General features: G+C 38.3%; 1 protein-coding gene across 1 annotated transcript in view; it reads right to left on the minus strand.

Moving 5' to 3' along the window:
- Positions 1 to 1,678: 1,678 nt before the first annotated feature.
- The window catches only part of RAB2A (RAB2A, member RAS oncogene family), a 43,473-nt gene continuing 25,747 nt past the window's right edge, over positions 1,679 to 19,404 (minus strand). Inside the window, exons 6-8 of the mRNA XM_038174278.2 lie at positions 16,549 to 16,660; positions 5,535 to 5,603; positions 1,679 to 3,310 (exon numbers count right to left, since the gene is read on the minus strand). Coding sequence (XP_038030206.1) covers positions 3,215 to 3,310; positions 5,535 to 5,603; positions 16,549 to 16,660 — 277 coding nt within the window. The 3' untranslated portion in view covers positions 1,679 to 3,214. The remainder of the gene's footprint in view (positions 3,311 to 5,534; positions 5,604 to 16,548; positions 16,661 to 19,404) is intronic.

A 19,404-nucleotide genomic window follows, 5' to 3' on the forward strand; every position in this document is an offset into this window, starting at 1 on the left:
TTCTAAAAAAAAATCCCACACTATACAAATGCTGTGGCTGAAGGCTCTCCAACTAGTCAGCAAAACAATGAACCAAGTATTACAAAAAGCGTAACGTAACAGAAAGGAGACATCTCTGGAGCGGTGCTGGCTAGGGGCTGCAGGCAGCCTCTCATTATTTTAACTTATCAGCGAGCGTTTTGGCAGTCATTTACCCTAAGTCAATGCTGGATCTGATCTTGCACAAGAATAAATCAGAATGATTGAAGTCTACAGAAACACACAGGTAGGAGATCAAGAGGGAGTTTAGTCTGTTTTAAATGACTGCCAAAATACCTGGAGCTTCTCATCTTCAGCAGAAATAGGAGCGACAAGTCTTTAAGTCATGCTTAGAGGATTTGTCACTCCAAATTTACTCTTTTATGAGTTAAATGTGGTTTATACCATTTGGTAAATTGGGACTATAGGGAAACTGTCACCGGGGTATGATTTTTCACTATTGATAGTAGTCTTAAATTACAGCTTTACAAGTTGCTGGGGAATAATGAAATATTTTAATTCTTTGGTTATGAAAATGCAATCAATAAAAGCAACTGGAATGCGGCATGAAAGCTAGTTATCAGTCACTCGTGTAAAAGTAAAACTGAAACCTGTAACACAATAACCTTGTAAAGCACATGCTGTGCAAGTAAATCCTGCTGGGTTCTGTACTATATAATTTTCAAATTCTAGTAGGATGAAATAGGATCAGTGGTTTCTCAAAACCCACAAAAATATGCAGATTTCTGACAGGCAACAAAAGGACTGTGTGCGCATAAAGCTCGTGACAAAGCGCCAGCCAGAGTGTGAGGAAACTTGTTCTATTCTAGTTCCTCTTTGGAAGTACCAGATTCTTGAGATAACACACTGTGTATGACTAGCATGTAAGGCAGGACCAACCAGCAGGATCACAACCACTATCCACCTGTGACTGTAAGTCACACCACACTGCCCCTTGTCCCCTACCTCATCCTCTCCCCCCCCCAAAAAAAAAATAATAAAAAAATCACTGTAGTAGGTTCCTGGTCAGTTCTTTGCCTTCCATGCCTTCAGGAAATGAATGAATGCCAGAAGCTTTAATGAAATATCCTAGCTTTAAGTCATCATCACTTAAACCATGCATTTTTGTTCTTGTCAGAACTAGGGTACAAATTCCCCTACTTTGCTTTCTTAACAGTGGCATTTTTTTTTTTTATGTCTAAGATAAATTTATTGCCATTTATAACACAGCTGAGGCTGCTATAGAAAGGCACACTCTTCTCCCAACTCCTGTCAAGCAGTTAAGGTTCTGTAATGGTGCCAGTTCCAAAACACCTTTGAGCAGTTAACTCGAGCAAGTACTCTCATTCATTTGTTCTTTCTAGTGAGCACCTCCTCAATACAAGCCATTTTTCTCCCAGCATCCATGCAAAGCAGCCCTATGGCTTTACCATCATGCAACACAAGTTTCAGACTTCAGTTGAAGCAGTGTTGGTGTTTTATAAATGCAAATACATAATAAACAGTTAACAACACGTAAATAGAGAGCCCTCTTAAAAATGTAAGTAGTTGAACACATTGCTTATTGTGCTCCTGAACGTGCAAGAAAGATGTGAAGTCGGCAACCAACAGCTATCCTGATCAGTTGTCCCTTCCCCCAATACACAAACAAGAAGTTCCACACATTTTCAAAACTTTATTTAATCTCAGAACCACTGCTACGTTACACCTGTCAGACTGAAGTTTATTAAGTTCCGATGTTAAAGTTTTGACAATAAGAATGGATGATACAAGGATCCACATCCCCCCGTGGTGTGGTGCAGTCAGTATTGGTCCAGTAAGACAAAAAGTTCTGCAGTCTTTTTTTTTCTTTTTTCTTTTAAGATATGTGAAGCATGGCCTAGCATTAATGTCACCCTTTTATCTGCAAGTTATATAAACAGGATGAGGTGGAAACTCTGCTGTTCCCTCATTTGTAGGAAAAGTGACATGACATTCTGTACTTAATAATAAACACTTAAACACAGGATTTTGTTTTGTACTGTTGCATCCCTTTCATTTGAGGCAAAACTTCCCCCCCCACACCTCCCCACCATAAAAAGTACCAAAGCATTTCTAGTTTTGATTTTCATCAAGATTTCCAAACTGGCAGATTTTATTTTCACACCCTCTTCACAATAGACAAGATGCTTACCATATATTTAGGATTACAAGTTGTCACTAAAAGAAAGCTTTACACAACCACTGTACATTTAGGTTGAAAAACTGTCCTTGCATGAAAAATATACCTAGAAATCAAGTGGTAAACAAGAAAAAACATTAAGAAAAGATTAACGCGTTTATAATGTGCCATTTTAATGTTTTCAACTCCTCCTCTGCTTTTAATTCATACTCTGTTTTCACCTATAGTACTCGTTAAGGCAAACAGCTAATCCATTTCTGAAGAGGTGCTGTGGAAATTGTGGACAAACAGCAAACATTTGGCATTAAAATAGATAGCACGTATGTAGCCTCTAGTAATATACATTAAGCATTTCTTCTTGGACTTCAGGATAATGACAGGGGAGGATGAACATGCTAACAATGTCAAAAAGGCTTAAAATTTAGCGTCCAAGCAATTTCTATTAATGCTCCTGTAGTTTTCAAGCTCTAAGTAGTATAGAATTTATGCAAATGCATTAAAGAATTCTAGCTTGGCAAGTACACCCAAGCAGGTTATTAAACTATATATACAGAAAGTGATAAATACAGAATTAAAAGAGTCCTTCTGCTGCTCTTTATAGCCTTGAAAATTGACAAAAAACTTGAGGACAGCTCTACAATATTAAACATTAGGTAACCGCAGGAACTGGGAAACCTAACTACACAAACTGATTAAAATACTCAGATGACTTTGTAGTGTTTAATACAATTCAGTTCGTAGTCAAGGGCACAAGACAACATTTAACAAAAATAATCACATCAATTGACCTAGAAATCAAATGTAAATAGATATGAATACAATCTCCAAAATCTGTCTTTAAGTGAACATTAACCATTTATTCAAAGTTATACAAGAATTTGAAGGATAAAGTCTTCTTCTGCAACAGGAAACCAACTTACAAGTTTCATGTCTCAGTTGAATTGCAGTGGAGGCGAGCGGGGCAGGGGGAGGGAGGGAAGGGTGAACAAACAAGTTAGTAGGCCCCATCCAGGCAGCTAGAAAGTAAAAACAGGCTCAACAGCAGCCTCCACCAGCTTGTTGTCCTCCCTGATTGCCTGCAAGTGTTGCATTAGTAGCAGCATGTTGAGGGCCAATTTTTATGCCGTTTGCCTGAAATGAAGTTCAATACACAGTATGATTATTGTAGAAAACTAAATACACTCAAAAAGCTTTTTAAAAAAAAGACAATCATATGGTAAGTTCTCCTAACATATGCTTTAAAAAAAAAAACAAAACAAAAAAAAACAACAGCAAATATCCTTGGCAATTAAATATAATTTAAAGAAAGATGCTTTCTTTCTCATTTAAATGTTACGTGCATGTTAAATCCTGTACCTAAAACTCCTACCCTGAAAACACCGAGCGAGAATCGCATTTGAGGAGTACTGCTTGGCACAAGGCTTTAAGCATTTGCTAGGAATGTAAAACCTCCCCCTCTCACCAAAGCCTCCACTGGTTTAATAGTTTAGTATAAAACTTTTCCTCTCCAGACAGCGTTTCTTTCTGTGTTGAATCAGCTGTACAGGCTAAGGGCATACGAGTGTTCTGTGTCATCAATAATTTCTATGATCCCGAAAGACGTGGCTACTTGCCAAGAACCCACACACAGCGTAGCTCTTTCATTCATCAAAATCACACTTATATCTTAACCCTCACTCCCTCAAGTGGATTTTACCTAAAAATACAGCACTTTGAGAAAAGTAATACAGTAGCTTCAGAAATTAAGCTCTTAAGGAAACTTTGCGTCACAGTAAATCTCAGATTTATAGTGCTTGGCAGTTGTTCTGCAACAGTAGTAGCCTTGGGGTTTCTGGCACTAGCTCAGTATTGACAGCAGCTGATGTGGTTTCTTTTCGCTCTTTGACTCCTCTTTAATAAAAAGCATGCCCTATGGCTCATTGGTTTTGCCCCCTCTGGGCTGGTAGCAACTTCTTGAGGAATCAAGGAGCCAGACTTGGCCCAAAGCCAAATAAATAGCACGGACTGTTGGCTCTTGACAGCATATTGCAATCAAAGCTCCGTAAGGCACAGTAAAGCAGTCAGCTACTATATGAAACCCGACAGATACAATGAGCACGCTTTTCCAGACGCCGATTACCGTCCAATTTATACTGCACTGCGTGCGTTTCTTTAGAAAATATGCTAAAGAAAATTTTAACTTTTGTCACCAAACAGAGCAGAAAAGGTGTTTCACCAAAACACCACCTATGGACACCCGTTTTTCAGTCAGAATCAGTGTCTGAATGATTACTACTGCACTCTTATTTAGCTGCAAGTCTCCTAATGCAAATACTCCTCGTACTACTGAAGTTTCTCATTACTTCCGCTGCAGAGTCAGAACAGCAATATTTTTATTAGTCAACATTTTCTTATGTTGAGATGTGTTATGGGGAAAGAGGTGAGTCTGAGTCCTGCCAGTTTCCTCCCTGCTCTTCGAACAGTTCTCAAGGGCTATAGCGCTTCAGAGGAGCATCAAGCTCACAGTCCTGGCCAGAGTTATGGCAATACTCATTTCCACGTGGCTTTACTAAGGACCTCAGCAGCAATATTTAGGGATGCGGGGTACAAAGCTTGTGAACCAGAGACGACTGACTGCTTTGCACTGTCACAGCTGAACTGTTCTATGGGCTGTTGCCTCTAATGTAAGTGATAACTGAGAACTTGTATGATCCTAACATATTTCTATCTACTACCACTGAACGTGAATTTGCTTTTTCTACAGCCATGAACCTACCTCCTAGCTGCTCAGGTTTTTCAACAGCACAGTCCTTCCAAAATTTAAGAGATTACACGTCTGTCTTTCTAGACTCTTCTTTTACAGAAGTGCTCCCTGCTCCACATCCCAGACCTCACAAAAACAAGCCGAAGAGACTGGCCCTGATAATCTGTAATTTCAGTAATGTGCACAGACAAAATGGCTAATCTTTTATTCCCTGCAGAATCCAGCCACCTAACCCAGGAACATTTCAAAAGTCTTTTATGTAACTCTCAAAGCAATCCCTCCCCTACACTGGACAGCTCATGGAGTGCATCTGGCATATCAACATGGTCCTCCATTTACATAGTGGAAAATTATCTTTGAAAACAGATGACACCATATGGAGAAGTGGATGAAAGTGGATTTTCTTCTCTTTTGGGGATTTATATTATTTTGTGATGCTTCATGGATGGATAGGGTCACTTATTTTAATCCATTTTTACCACAATGGCAGACAATTCTATATCTAAACGTAACAGACAAATATTTTACTGTCCAGCTTTCTAGGGAGGGTTGATTTGGCACATAAAAAAGTGAGGCAAAAAAGAAGAAAGCGTTTTGAGTACTAAAACTTACCTCATTATTAATGTCAAAAACTCCTTCCTGGATTTTCTCGTAGATCTCCTTTGCAGTGTTAATAAATGCCTAAAACAAGGGAGGAAAACAATAGTAAACAAGTGGACATGATATCGGTTGGTGTAAGATATACATGAGGTTGGACTCCAGTTGGTGTGTATTTTCCAGCAAGACTTTCCTACCTCAGGAGGAACAGGTATGCCAACAGCATCCTACAACCTACCCTCAAGTAGCAATGGATCACATGCTATTTACAAAAAAGAGAGGCATTTTCCTAATAAATATATTCTACATTCTGCTGTCCAGTAATTACAGGGGGAAAAAAGTGGTTTTTAAGATATATAAATTACTTTTAAATTATTTATTTCTGACCCTTATGGATAGATTGTGTGGCAGATGGTTTCCCCTACCCTTAATATCTTTGTAATAGGCCACTCTAGATTAGAGTGCTTAGCAACATAAAACCACAGGGTACTTACAATGATGATGTAAGGATGCTGTCTGCTGGATGAAACCTTATGCTATCATTTAATATTCACCTAATTTTAAGAATGTATTCTCTTTAATTAATCTTGCACATGATGAGCAATAGACATCTTAATGGTAGAAAAGAAATACTCCAGATTTTATTATGATTTCTCAAATTGTGTTGTGTTAATTCTGAGAAAAGACTTTTTGATGCTAGGTCTGAAAGAGTGAATGATATAAATAAATATTTTTGGTTAAAGTTCACAATCACTGGTTCCATTTTTCATCTCTCATTTAACTTCATAGGTCAAACAATGCCTAAGACAATGTATAATTTAAGAGGTGATTAACAGCAGCTAATAATTACAAGCAATAATCAAATACGTGGCTCTTTTTATTTTAAAACACCATCAGCACACGATCATACAAGATATGCTATCTTCTGCTCAAGCCCGTTACAGCAAATACAGATCTAATTCAAATATAAAAAAGTAAACAGGGTTCATGGAGAGGAACAAATCATACCTTTCCTCATTTCTACACTGGAAGCATTTGACTGCTGAACTTGCCACCAGAGCTTTGTTTCCTAATTAACAGGACTGATATGTTTTCACCTTTAAAGGCCTTACAGCTCCCCAGAGTAATCAATCTACTGCAGCTCAATTACTGCACCAAGCACACACCACAGCCAGTGAAGGAGACTTGAACGACTGCAGCAGGAGCAGAAAGATATGAATATGCATAAACTCTAAGTGGGTGATCGAATCATCACAGAGGGTCATGAGAATTTGCAGCAAAATAATGAGAAGAATTAATCATTGCAGATTCACAAGGCACTTAGGAAGTGAGTTCGTTTTTCAAACATGCGCTGGAGTTGAGGAGAAAAATTGGCTTTCAGCCAACTATGAATTGATTCAAATTCCTCAGAAATTGAAGTTTTCAATACAAGAAAAAGCATTCGTACTTATCTTGGTTTCTGATAACACATAATTATCGTAACAGGCTCGTATGTGGGACTGTTGAAAGGTAAAAGCCAAAAAACTTTGCAGAGTCACAGCTGGGATCTGTGAGGATGCTTGCTCGTTCCCATTTAAGTAGGACACTAAGCAGAACTTGAAGTCTTAAAAACGTGTTATGATAACTTCATGTAAACAAGCACTTAACAATTGGCACTTCCAACAATTCTGGAACTAGAGCTGGCTAAGTACGCTTAGGCTCTTGGAATTAATTTCATGAGAATTAAATTACATCTATAAAAATTACTTTAGACCAACCACCTAAAATTTTGCCAGACTACCAACTCCAAACTAACAAATTATCTTCTGGGTGCTACGTTCAGGAAGAGATCACTGTGAGAATGTATCTATACTCACAATAATGATAAAATGCACCCCCCTATTCAACAGGGTTATTACATATGTACTGTACAACGCATAAAAGCATGCTGACTTCAGTACAAATGGTGTATTTTAACACTAAATACATTTCCTGAGAAATTCTTGATCTGAAAAATCAAAATATTCCAACTCATCTCAGTTCTATCATTTCACTTGTCTGAAGACAATCTGATTACCAAATTTCTGCTGTGATTCTGGTACACCAAATATCAGTGTTAGGACAGCACATACAGGTATTCTGCATGGCAAAGTGCCAGGCTATACTGGGTCACATATAAATAATTCCTGTTTGAAAACACCGGTTTCACAAGAATACATCATCTAAAAAAAACTATGCCTTGCTTTCTTCAGTTAGCACAGATTCTGAAAAATTACTACTGTTCAGCCATGGAAAGAAACTTGCATCCCTAAAGACCTCCATTTGTTTAAAGACCTCCATCCATGTATTTTAAGTTAGCTTATGCCTCAAAGTGTAAGTGGACCTAAAATACCCACCTGAGAACCTTACTAAAAACAGCACTTTAGTCACTTTAAGAATATCATATCAGATTTTGGCATTGTATGCTAGTGCCCCAATTATAGCAAGGACAAGAAGGTGAACTCTGTGTAATTGGCTTCTTCTAAAAATTTCTTTTTATACTGCATGTTCTAACTCTTATCTGGAACATGCAGTATACTATAAACTCTCAATTATTTATGGGCAGTTTATCCTGTTTGCAGATTAACCGAGCCATGGATGCAAAGAGACAGAGCTGTTTCCCCTCAAATCCAGTTTGCATTTATTAGCCCACGTGCAGGGGACTGCAAGAACACAGCTGTAGCACTTCACATGCCAACTTGGATCCAGGTGCAGCTCAGCCACTTCCACACAACACAAGACTTCAACCAGTAAGCCCACGCGGACCCAGGCTGGCTGCCTACCAAGCCTGCTGCAGTTGCCCTGTGGATCCTGGTAACGCAGCTGTTATTAAACCACAATACAAAGACACTGATGCCTCTCCACCCCCGACCGACTCAAGTCCAGCCCAGTTTACTCTCACCAACTCCAGACAGGCAGCACTGGGTTCTGCCTGGCTCTACACACAGTCACCTGAAAGATGGCAAGTCCCTGCTACACAGCTCCTATGTTAACATAAGTCTGCAAAAAAACTCTCTTCCCTTTATGAGTAGACTTCCAAATATACAAATTCTAGGGTACATTTGAGGAAAATTAAAGAAATCACTGCATCTTTAGGAATGTCTACACTTCGTGTTTAACTCCTGGTTTTAATCTTCCTAAATCACAAGTTACTGATGCTTTTACGCCTAAGAGACTACTGAATGCATCTATCACCACAGCGCTTTACAAAAAAATTCTACAGAAGTTGTGCACTGATTTAGTGATTTCTTTCAATATAACATTTTTCTATTGTGTTCTCCTTATAACTAGGTTTGCCAACACTGATAACGGTAACACCCTGCTGAGGAAAATGACATTACTGTACAAACAGGGAAACTGAGTCTTGTAAGATGCGATCTGCCTGCTGTGTCACACCTGCACCTAGTGGAAAGCAAATGAAGGAGGGTTCTGAGTCATGATATCTGAGTAAAATATCACTTCAGATATTTACATAAGGGGTTTCCTAGGTCACATCGCTTTATAGAAATCACAAAGACTCAAAATGTCCACCTCAGAAAACAAACAAGCAAACCCAAAAGAACAACAACCGAAAAGCACAGATGCTGCACTCAAGATAAATTAATCCTAAAACCACTGACTATAAAACAAAAGCAATTTGACATCTATTTTATCAAAGTAAACAAATAACAGGTTTACTGCCCTAGAGACAAAACCAGGAAGAATGAATTCTGTTACTAGTAAAAAAAAAAAAAAAATAAAAAAATGCAGGAAGTAAAGGAGTAAGCTCCTGTTACCTCTGTCATATGCAAGTTGTATGTAAGAGTAATAATAAGCTGAAGGCACCAGAACACAAGCTATAGAACAATTATATTTAGATTTGGCAGATGTGACAAAATGTGCAAATCACGTCTTGCAGACACTAAAGCTATTGCCGTGATGAGTATTTGATGACTTAGCTCCAAGCTGAGCATAACGAACTTGTAAATGGATCACTGTTACTTTTCAAAACTCAGATTTTACAAGTCCATCTTTGCTCAAAATCAAAATATATCATGTTCTGCATTTCCAGTTCGTGTAACATGCTGCCCTCTGGTGGCTATATTAAATTTAGTGCTTTGAAACACAAATTGGTTCGAGTTCATTATTTCTGAATGCTTTCCTACTCTTAACTCAAGAACACTTAACTGTAACATATCTCAAATTTTGAAGCATGGCCTTCACCTCTGTGGTCAGCCAACACCTAGAAGTTTGTCTTCCTCCCAATTTGCGATGCTCCAGCAGTAAGATTAGTTCATTACTCTAGTACTCAAGGACACATTTGGAAACAGTAACGATACAGACCACAAATGGATTTATTCAGTAGGGCGTTCAACATCCCGGAGCATAAGTAGTGCTGCATAGTCACTTACAAAGGGGGATCCCAAAGCTCTGAGCAGCTGTTTTATGCACAGAAATACAATGTTTTTTTCCAATTAAATGATCCTTCAGAAAGAAGCCCGGGTCACCAAAGGGCTTACAGAGGGTTTAGTTATCAAACAGCAGGGAAGTTGCTGTATAACGAACCCACACCCCAAGAAGTGCCCTTACACATTTGTGGCTTTAAATATGAAAGCAAGGTGCACAGGCCCAAAACAGAACTTGAAAGTAATTGGCTTGTGCTGTCTTTGACAAACTTATTGGGAAGAAGCACATTACTAGCTTGAAGCTTCTCAAGAAGTGCTGCAGCTGCTGCTGAACAGTTACAAGAGATGGTGCACCTGAGGAAAAGATAAACACATAACTCACGAACTACTTATAGAGCAAAATCTATGGCTCAGGCAGACAACCATATGATACTTTTCATTCTGTCATTTAAAGCCTGGAACCCTTAACTGAGAATTTTATTATGATTACACCTCAGGATGCTCAGAAGCCCCAAGAACCATGGCAGTCACTATTCCTTGCAGCAGAGTTGGGGCGCTGTCCAAGGATTTCCCACAAGGAGATAAAAGCTGGGAATCTTCACTGAAGTCAGGTATCTTGCCCCTTCTCTCCCCTACAGATTTCCTACACCTATTTCCTCATGGGAGAAAATGGTTCAGCTTCACACAGCTGAAGGGTCACAGAAATTTCAATGAACTTGAAGGAATCCTGGTTTTGATACAACTTGAGGCAAACCAAATAAAATTTAAAAACCACACCTTTCACATACAAGTAATCCTACTGTTCTGGAAGTTCTAGTCAGATTACATTTTATGTCACTTCACTATTAAAGCTACTAACACCTTGAAGTTTCAAGCTGTATCTTCAAGTTGTATCAACTAAATCCTTGCTAAATAGATCACCAGGTCAAGCAGCCGTTTGTGTACCAGCAGTTAGTCATGTTTAAAGAGGGTAAAAGGAAGGGAAAAAACAAATTCTAGAAAACATCAGTTCTAATTTGGAACTGGTAAGAATCTCATCTTTCTGTGGGATTTTCATTTTTGCCCTTTAGGAGATTACAAAAGCTATCATCCTTCCATTATCTGTGGCTGAGCCCTGTTGAAACTACAGGGGTTTTGAGTCTCCACTTTCTGTTTAAACAGAAGTATGAAAGAAACTGCCTGAAGAGAAAATTAAGTTACAAGTGAAACAAAACTGTCGATTGACCATCCAGCTGTATGTTCAAACACTGGGTTGAAGCGGTTAGTCCATTCAGATTTAATCCTGAACAATGACTGCATTAATGCATTCTATTTATGTGCAGACGACTTGGAACAACAAAGACAGTAGTCTAAAACGAAAGCTGGGCATAGGGCTATATAATCCCATCAGTTTGGGAAACAACTTACTGAAACCAACTGCCACACCAGGAGTCAGTGACATGCTAGTAGAGCTCGGCGAGATCAGCTTCTGAACAGCAGTGGTGTCTGGTGCTGGTCTGACCAGATCCAGAAAACTCTTTTGCTTAAGGTTGATGGTGTTAGTCATTATTGAACTAGCAGTATGGAGCACAAGAGGAAGGCACGAAGTTACTCCAGCTTTCCAAATACATCTTTACTTCTTTACAATCAGTGCCTGTAAGTGGACTCAAACAAATGATATTCCAGGGATGCAAAGATAACTACCGAGTGCTGTAGAAGACCTTACGGTTCATGCAGATAACTCTATTCTACCCGTGCACGTGTTAGACACTGCCCCAGAAGAAACCACACAGCAAGCTCTGAACTGCACATTTCAGGTAAGACTACAACAGTCATGTGCTGTTGTTGAACCACCAATGGAAAGTGTGATACAGTTGTTAATGTCTCTTGCAAATGAGAGAAAAAAGTCTTAAGTATTACACGTAGTTTTAATACAAGGTGGAAAAGCAACTGATGTTGACACAGCTCGGAAAGCACTGAAGAAAAATGCAAAAAAAGTCAGTTGGCTGTTGATAGTAGGCTGTCTATTTTGATGGCTTTAGACAGAAGCTAAAGGGAAGTTGATAACAACAAAAAACTCTTTCTACAAGTATGATATGGCTGAAGAGGCAGTATAACTGGTCTTGCGACAGCAGCCAAATGATAGCCAGTCAAATAACCCCCCGCCCAGTCCTTTTACCCTCCCAGTGATTCAGAAACTCTCCCATCCTCATCACATTCCACATTACATGTGATGATTTAATTCTGTGGCCACACTGAATTCTTACACGCCTCCATGGAAGCTCTGAAGGAAGAGCCTGCGTCTACTTCCTGCTCCCAGCTATTAATTGCCTATTGTGCAAACAGGATATAAACATCCCATTAACAGCCTTGCACTACATGAACAGCTAACAGGATATTCTCTGCTGCCAAAGGTTGCCATCCAAGATGTAGGTTAACAGATCATACTGAAGAACAGAATGAATGTTTTAAAACTGTCTTAAGATCTGAGCAGGACAATGCACAGCTACAGCTAGGAACTGACTAAGGCACTACACAGTGGCAGAATCTGGGTTTTCAGAAGGGAAACAAAAATAACACTAATAACAGGAGCTGGTTTGTTCATTTAAAGAAACAGCCAAAGACTACCATTATCTTACAAATCTCTATTGTAGTTGTTTATGAGGCATGTTAAGATGACGTTGGGTCAAAAACAATGTTGAACTGATCACGTTATCTGGTGGCTTGCCTCATCACTCTGTAAGAACAATGTATTTTCAACTAGAGTGATAAACGGAATCTGTTAGCGATAAGTTTCCTCTGGCCATTTAACTGCTTCTGGTACAGGACAGTAGACGCATCCATGTACTGCTGTGTTTCAGTAATACATCCTCATGAAACGTGGGTAGCCTGTCCACTGAATGGCACTGACTAGGACCACAGGACTTGAACAGCTGTACGCTTATGCTTCATGATGATGAACCCATGTAGCATCACCAGCCCGTACTGCCACTCTGCTCCTCCTGAATCCCCCTGTGACAAGAACTTAGCGTTCAGCACAGAAGGGCCACACTGTTATTAGCCCTGTTGTTGCAGGGCCAGGTATTAGTCTGGACCAGAGATAAAGTTAAGAAAAGTATGCCAGGTCTTACACTAGATGTGCAGAAATGCTCATGTGGCAAACAATCTAAGCTTCTGTGTCATTCTGTCTAATAGGACAGAATCGATCAACATACAATGGCATGCCCTGCTGAAGTAGAGGTTCATAAAATGTGGAATGTGGTGAGATACCAAAAGGGCAGAGAATACAAGTACCTGTAGAGCAAACAGTGTCTCAAGAATAACTAACATGGATAAAAACTACTTGTTATACTTTCTTTACACTAGTGGAATGAAAGCTGTACACTGCAAGCTGTACATATTCATAATGATACAGACAGCTTCCATACATTGAGGATAAGGCTCTAGAGAATTACAGCAATCATTACATGTTTTTAAGATGGTTTGCAAAAGGGCACGTATGAACAATCCGTGATGATTATTTCTAAACCCTTGACAGTTGTCTTTTGCCATCAGTACAACAAGCCTCAGATTCAGAAACCAGTTAGAGCATCAGCTCCATAGCTACAAAGCATATCTGGCCAGGAAGAATGGATTTCCTTCCCAATTCTACTTCAGACAGACACCTCAAAATTCGATCTGTTTTTTTCAAATGAGTGGAAGAATAGTTAAAGTCTTATTATTGGATACTGCACAGCTTCTTTGTCATCACTTTACACTTCCATTACTACTTTGTTTTATATAGCGGCCACTAAAGCAAATGTAGCACTGGGACAAATGCAGTAGGCCAAGGCTTTATTAGTCAATTATAAAGTCTCAGCAAGGCAAAATCCCTCTTCTGAGAACGGAAAGAGGAAACAAGACACTGGTTGTTATGTATGAATGCTCTGGCCTGCTCTATCTATGCATTTCCATATGTACACGAGTCTTACAGTAATAATGTCTTTTCTCCAAATCACTCTTTTTGAAGGATATTTCCTACTGAGGGGTAAAAAGAACAGGAGCCCAGCCTTTTAGATTTATTTCCAATCTATTTTTTTTTCAATCCATTTTTGATTTGTTACATGAAAAATTCAACAGTATAAACACGTACTCTTTCTAGTCAAAAACTTCAATTTCTTATTCTCCCCCCCCCCCCCCAAAAAAAAAAAACAAAAAACAAAAATGTTTTGCATTGCTACTGCATAAGGTAAGATTTGTGAACACATGGCCACGGATTTCTTCTGCTTAAAATTTCATCTAATTTTCACGGAATTACCTCAAATGCTGTTCTTTGTTTAGTTTTTACATCCTCAGCCAGTCAGAAAACTGTAATTTCTTTCCAGTCCTGAAGCCATGTGCTGAAGGCTTTCTACGTCTGCCTCAGTTCTGCATACCTCTTGATCTTTCTTCTAATGCTGCCCATTTCACACAATTTCTTCCCTTGCTCCCCTCACGATTTTTTTTGATACTGAACAATCCAGAATCAGCAGAATGACAAAAATGTAAGTGGCCTCTTTGATTGTCCATGAAATGATAAACTTTCATTTCCTGTGCGTACTACTTCTCCTCACTTATTAACTCAAAAGTTAGGATTTTGCTCTTTCAGCTGTAACTAGAGTAGATCATGCTACCTCTTTTAGTATTGATTGAGAGTACCGCTTAAGGAATGCATTTGACTGTCACTACAAAGAATTAAATCCTCAAGCTTCTCCATCGGAGTTGAAGTTAGTACAATCACTCACTCAGAGAACCAGGAAGAGAGGATTCTATTTGAACTTATTTAAGAACGAACTCTCTGCTGATGTTCCTTCTGATAGTCATAGGTGCTTTAGGCACCAGACAAGTCATCCACTAGGAATCACTTTTTGTCATAGAAATAGGTGACAATGTTAAAACTACACAGTAATAAAACAGAATGAAGTAACTGAAGGCTGTATGCTATTCTTACTGTAACTTTTCAAAATTTCAAAACTAGAGAGCATTACTACTAAACCAGTACCTAATTGGTTGCCCACCATCTTGAATTTAGGACTATTTTAGAAAAGATTAAGAACAGATTATGTAGTATGAGAAGCTGAACTATGGCATGCTACTTAAAAAAGCTAATAAGCTGGGATGCAGGAACTGAGTACAGGTCTGAAAGACAAGTCACAGAATGGTTTGGGTTGGAAGGGACCATTAAGATCACCTAGTTCCAACCATGGGCATGGGCAGAGACACCTGCTACTAGATCAGGTTGCCCAGCGCCCCATCCAACCTGGCCTTGAACACATCCAGGGATGGGGCATCCACAGCTTCTCTGGGCAACCTGTACCAGTGCCTCACTGCCCTCTGAGAGAAGAATTTCAGTGAAATTGAAATGAAGTGATCTTTCTGTTTTACACAGCATTAACATGTCATCTGGAGTTCTTTGTCCACCACTGTACTGGGTCTGGCTGGGATGGAGTTAATTTTCTTTATAACAGCATATATGGTGCCGTGTTTTGGATCTGCATTGATAACAATGTTTTAGCTGCTTCTAAAGATTGCATGCACAATGTCAAGTTTTTTTTTTTTTTTCCTGCTTCGACTCCCTCAGCAATTAGGCTTGGGGTAGGCAAGAAGTTGCAGGAGACACAACCAGATGGATGACCTGACTTGGCCAGAGGGATATTTCATATTATACAATTATAATGCTCAGCAATAAAAAACAAGAGGTAGCCTTTCTGAACAGCTGCTGCTCAGAGACTGTCTGGGAATCGATCTGTTTATGGGAAGTTGGGAGTGACCGCCTTACCAGTACTCTCCCCCTCCTTCCCTTCACTTACTAAGCTTTCTTTATGTTGATCCACAAGTCCTTCTCGCTTTGACTCTTCTGATTCTCTACCCCATGCCACTGGACAAGTGGTGTAAAGTGTGCAACTGGGTAGGTTTTGAATTGCTGACTCAGATCAACCCACCACAACCATCCTTCAAGACAGATGTGTAGCAGACCAAGGTGACATAGGTAAGAACTCATATATACCCAGGAACAGGAACTATATGCAAATTTCAAGGGAATGAAGTTCTTTACTCTAAAATAGCTAAGACTGAAAAGCATAACATTTGAATACATAACAGACTACAGTAACCAAGATAATGACCTCTTTGACAGCTCTCTGGAGGACAGAAATTGTGTGCGTGAACTGCAGCAAAGAAGATTCCTGCTAGGTGGTGGTGGAGAAAGATGAAAACTGTTTACAGTTGGGATACCAAAGTATTGCAATAGCTCGCTCTGAAGAGCACGTGAAAGATAAGAGGTCTTTAAGAACTGGTTAGATTGACATTTGTCAAAGACACTGATTGTTTTTCTTGCTTTGCACTAGCAAATCTATTCAGTTTCAAATTTCAGATTACAAAACAGGTATACTCATTTCACTGATTATGCATTTTTAAAAATAAGCTTAGTAGTTAATGGAATCTCAACAATATCTTTGGTGCTGTGCAATCAGATTAAATTTAGACAACATCTTTCTCATACTACAAATTAAAGAGTAGCTGATTCAAGTGGAGAAAGCCAAAATCTAGAGGAATAACATCTGTACAAACTACAGAATGCATTTGAAAACAACTGTTTTTACTGAAGTGACAATGTTAAGCAAAGTTACCTCCTCTACGTTGGAAGCAGTTTTGGCAGACGTCTCCATAAAGATAAGTCCATGCTCTCGTGCAAATGCTTCACCTTCCTCTTTCTTGACTTCTCGTCTAGATTCTAAATCACTAAGATGGAAAAAAAAAAGTTATTCCTGTGGTCTAACCTGTCCAGGTAAATATCATTCTTCAGAGATGTACTTATAAGCCAACAGTCCCCATTACAACTTATGTACATACAAAGATCTATTCAAACGTTTACATAAAGTAGAATTACTATAAGCTTTGCACTTGCAACATATGGAGTAGCCACAGTCATCACACCTGAGTTATCAGTTCTAGCTGACACAGATCTTAAAGAGTTCATGAAATGCCTTTCAACAGAATAGGTATATACTTAGCTAGCTACTCCTCAAATGCTAACTTTAGACATTCTCATTTTAGATAAATATCATTTTTCTAGTATCATATTATCTATGAACCAAAGTGTTATTTTCAACTATATTAGCTGCTCCTTCCTGATGACCTAGCATTTAGGTTTTGAAACTCCGTGCAGGACCTAGCCTTTTAACAGCAGCAGAACTTAAAGTGACTGTAACACATTTTCTTGCTTCCTGCTTTCCAGTCTGTAAGAAAGTTAAATATTACAAAAATAGAACATAGAAAACCTTCTTGGACTGGACAACGAAAGACAAAACCACTTCTAAGTCATATGGGCTCATAAGTATTTCACTCCTACTTTTTAGAACTTCTTTAGTTGTTAAAACTACAGTGATACACAGTTTCTGTCCTTCTTTCTAAGTGTATTACATTCTGAACAATATAATGCTGTATTTTTTTATATAATTTTATATATATAATTTGTCTTTAAATTACGCATGTAAACACACACTTTCATATATATAAATTCTAAATAAACAGCATGCAAATACAGAGGTTTAATTTATAGCCAGAGTGCTAGTAAGACATTTAATACTGGGCTGCCACTCTTGCAATTACACACATATGAAACAGAAATCATACTCACTTGGCATCTATTTTGCAGCAAAGTAGGTTTTTGTTGTTTTTACAACTATATGCTAACTCAGATAAGTAATAGAGTCAAGATAATTCAGTACATCATTTGAACATAGAGCATTTGAGATAAGGATACAAAAAATGTCTTCTCATAGAAAAAAATAAGTTGATGTTAATTATATGTAAGCATTCCCAGTATCTCAGTCTCAGGCTTAAGATAACATAAACAAGGTGCTCTTTCTCATGTCCCCGAGGTAGCTGTTTGACATTGTATTTTTGAACTTGAACTTCATTGCTACTACCACGCTACACTCCAAAATATCTTATCTAAAGCTTGATTCACTACAGTGTTATCTCCATGATAAAATAGAAATAAACATCTTTTTTATTTGAAATAGTGCAGCTGCATTGGAAACTGCAATGATAACCCACTCAGTACTCACTACTGATATCTAAACTTATCCATATAAGAGCTTTAACTGCTTCTACTAACCACAGTTGTCTTCCTCTCTCCATACATCCCATTCCAATAATTCGAAGCATTTGGTCTTACTAGATCAATATAGCTATGCTTTGTTCTGGAAAGGAGATCAAGTATAGTATTTGTCATGTTTCAATTCCAGTATACGTAATGTTTTCAAAAAGCAGCTATTATATTTCAGCTTAATTTCTCAATACCCTTCAAATCTAGTATTAAGTTAGTAGTACAATTAATTGTATTGTAAGTGCACTTTTGGGACCTATACAATTTACTGTTTAAAAAAATCTTATGCTAGTATGTGTGTTCTTCCTTCCATAAGTCTTTAGAGCAGTACGCTCTACTGTAAGAGCTCCAGTAACATTCTTTTGGTATAATGCAGTGCAAACGAAGGAGTTTCCTTCCCATTCTCCTCTTTGAGGCTTGAAAATAATGCCCTTTAAAAAGCTTCTTAAAGAACTTTTGCTTCCTGTGGCACCACAATCTGCAACTTAGAATACATAATCTAAGTAAATTTACTGTGTGAATAAACCCTAGTTTAACTGGGATAATTACTGAACTTGCTGCAAGTAGCATATTATATAACATACAACCACATGGTATATAGTCTGCAAGACATCAAAATTTACTTTGCTTTAACAGCTAAGAATAATCAGGAATAATTACGAATGTCTTAACTAAGTATACAAATTTACACAGTATTTTCTGAAAAAAAAAGTGCATGTTATTTCTGTGCCACTTTTTTACTCACATAAGCATAAAAAAATGTTGGTCATTGCTTTCATGGGCTTACCAAATCTTCATTTAATAAGTTAGATTACCTTTTGTAACAATTGTGAACACTATACTTATCACATTCTTCTACTAAAAAGAACTCTGCTAGTCATTTTCCACATTTTATATAAAAATACGGGTAAGCTTCATAATCATTTATTGCTTAATGGGATTTTTTGGAGGAAGAATGATGGCAAATACAGGGAAAAGAAGTGGAAGGAAGGGGAAAAAAAAGAATGAAACAAGAGGTGAACAGGCCAAACTAGACTGTATTTACTACAAGGCTGTTTCTCAGCAGCATCTAAAAATGATCCAGCTGTTCTTTAAAATTCAGGGGACAAGCATACTGTTACTTCAACTGGCATCTTTACCTTCAAGAATTTCATGGAGACAAGCTAATGCCATTCAGGTAAAGGCTCACAACTAATGGGTTGAACTATAAGTTCTGAGATGATGCTTTTGATATTAAAAAAAAAAAAAAAAAAAAAAAAACAAGTCTCAGCATCAACAGGGAACTATTTTAGAACTCTGGACACTCTAGCTGATGAAAAGGCCAAGTAGATAATCGTTTCCAAATTTGGTAACAAACTTCCAAACCTTTTGA

This window comes from Anas platyrhynchos, chromosome 2 (genome assembly GCF_047663525.1).
Source record: "Anas platyrhynchos isolate ZD024472 breed Pekin duck chromosome 2, IASCAAS_PekinDuck_T2T, whole genome shotgun sequence".
Taxonomy (NCBI): domain Eukaryota; kingdom Metazoa; phylum Chordata; class Aves; order Anseriformes; family Anatidae; genus Anas; species Anas platyrhynchos.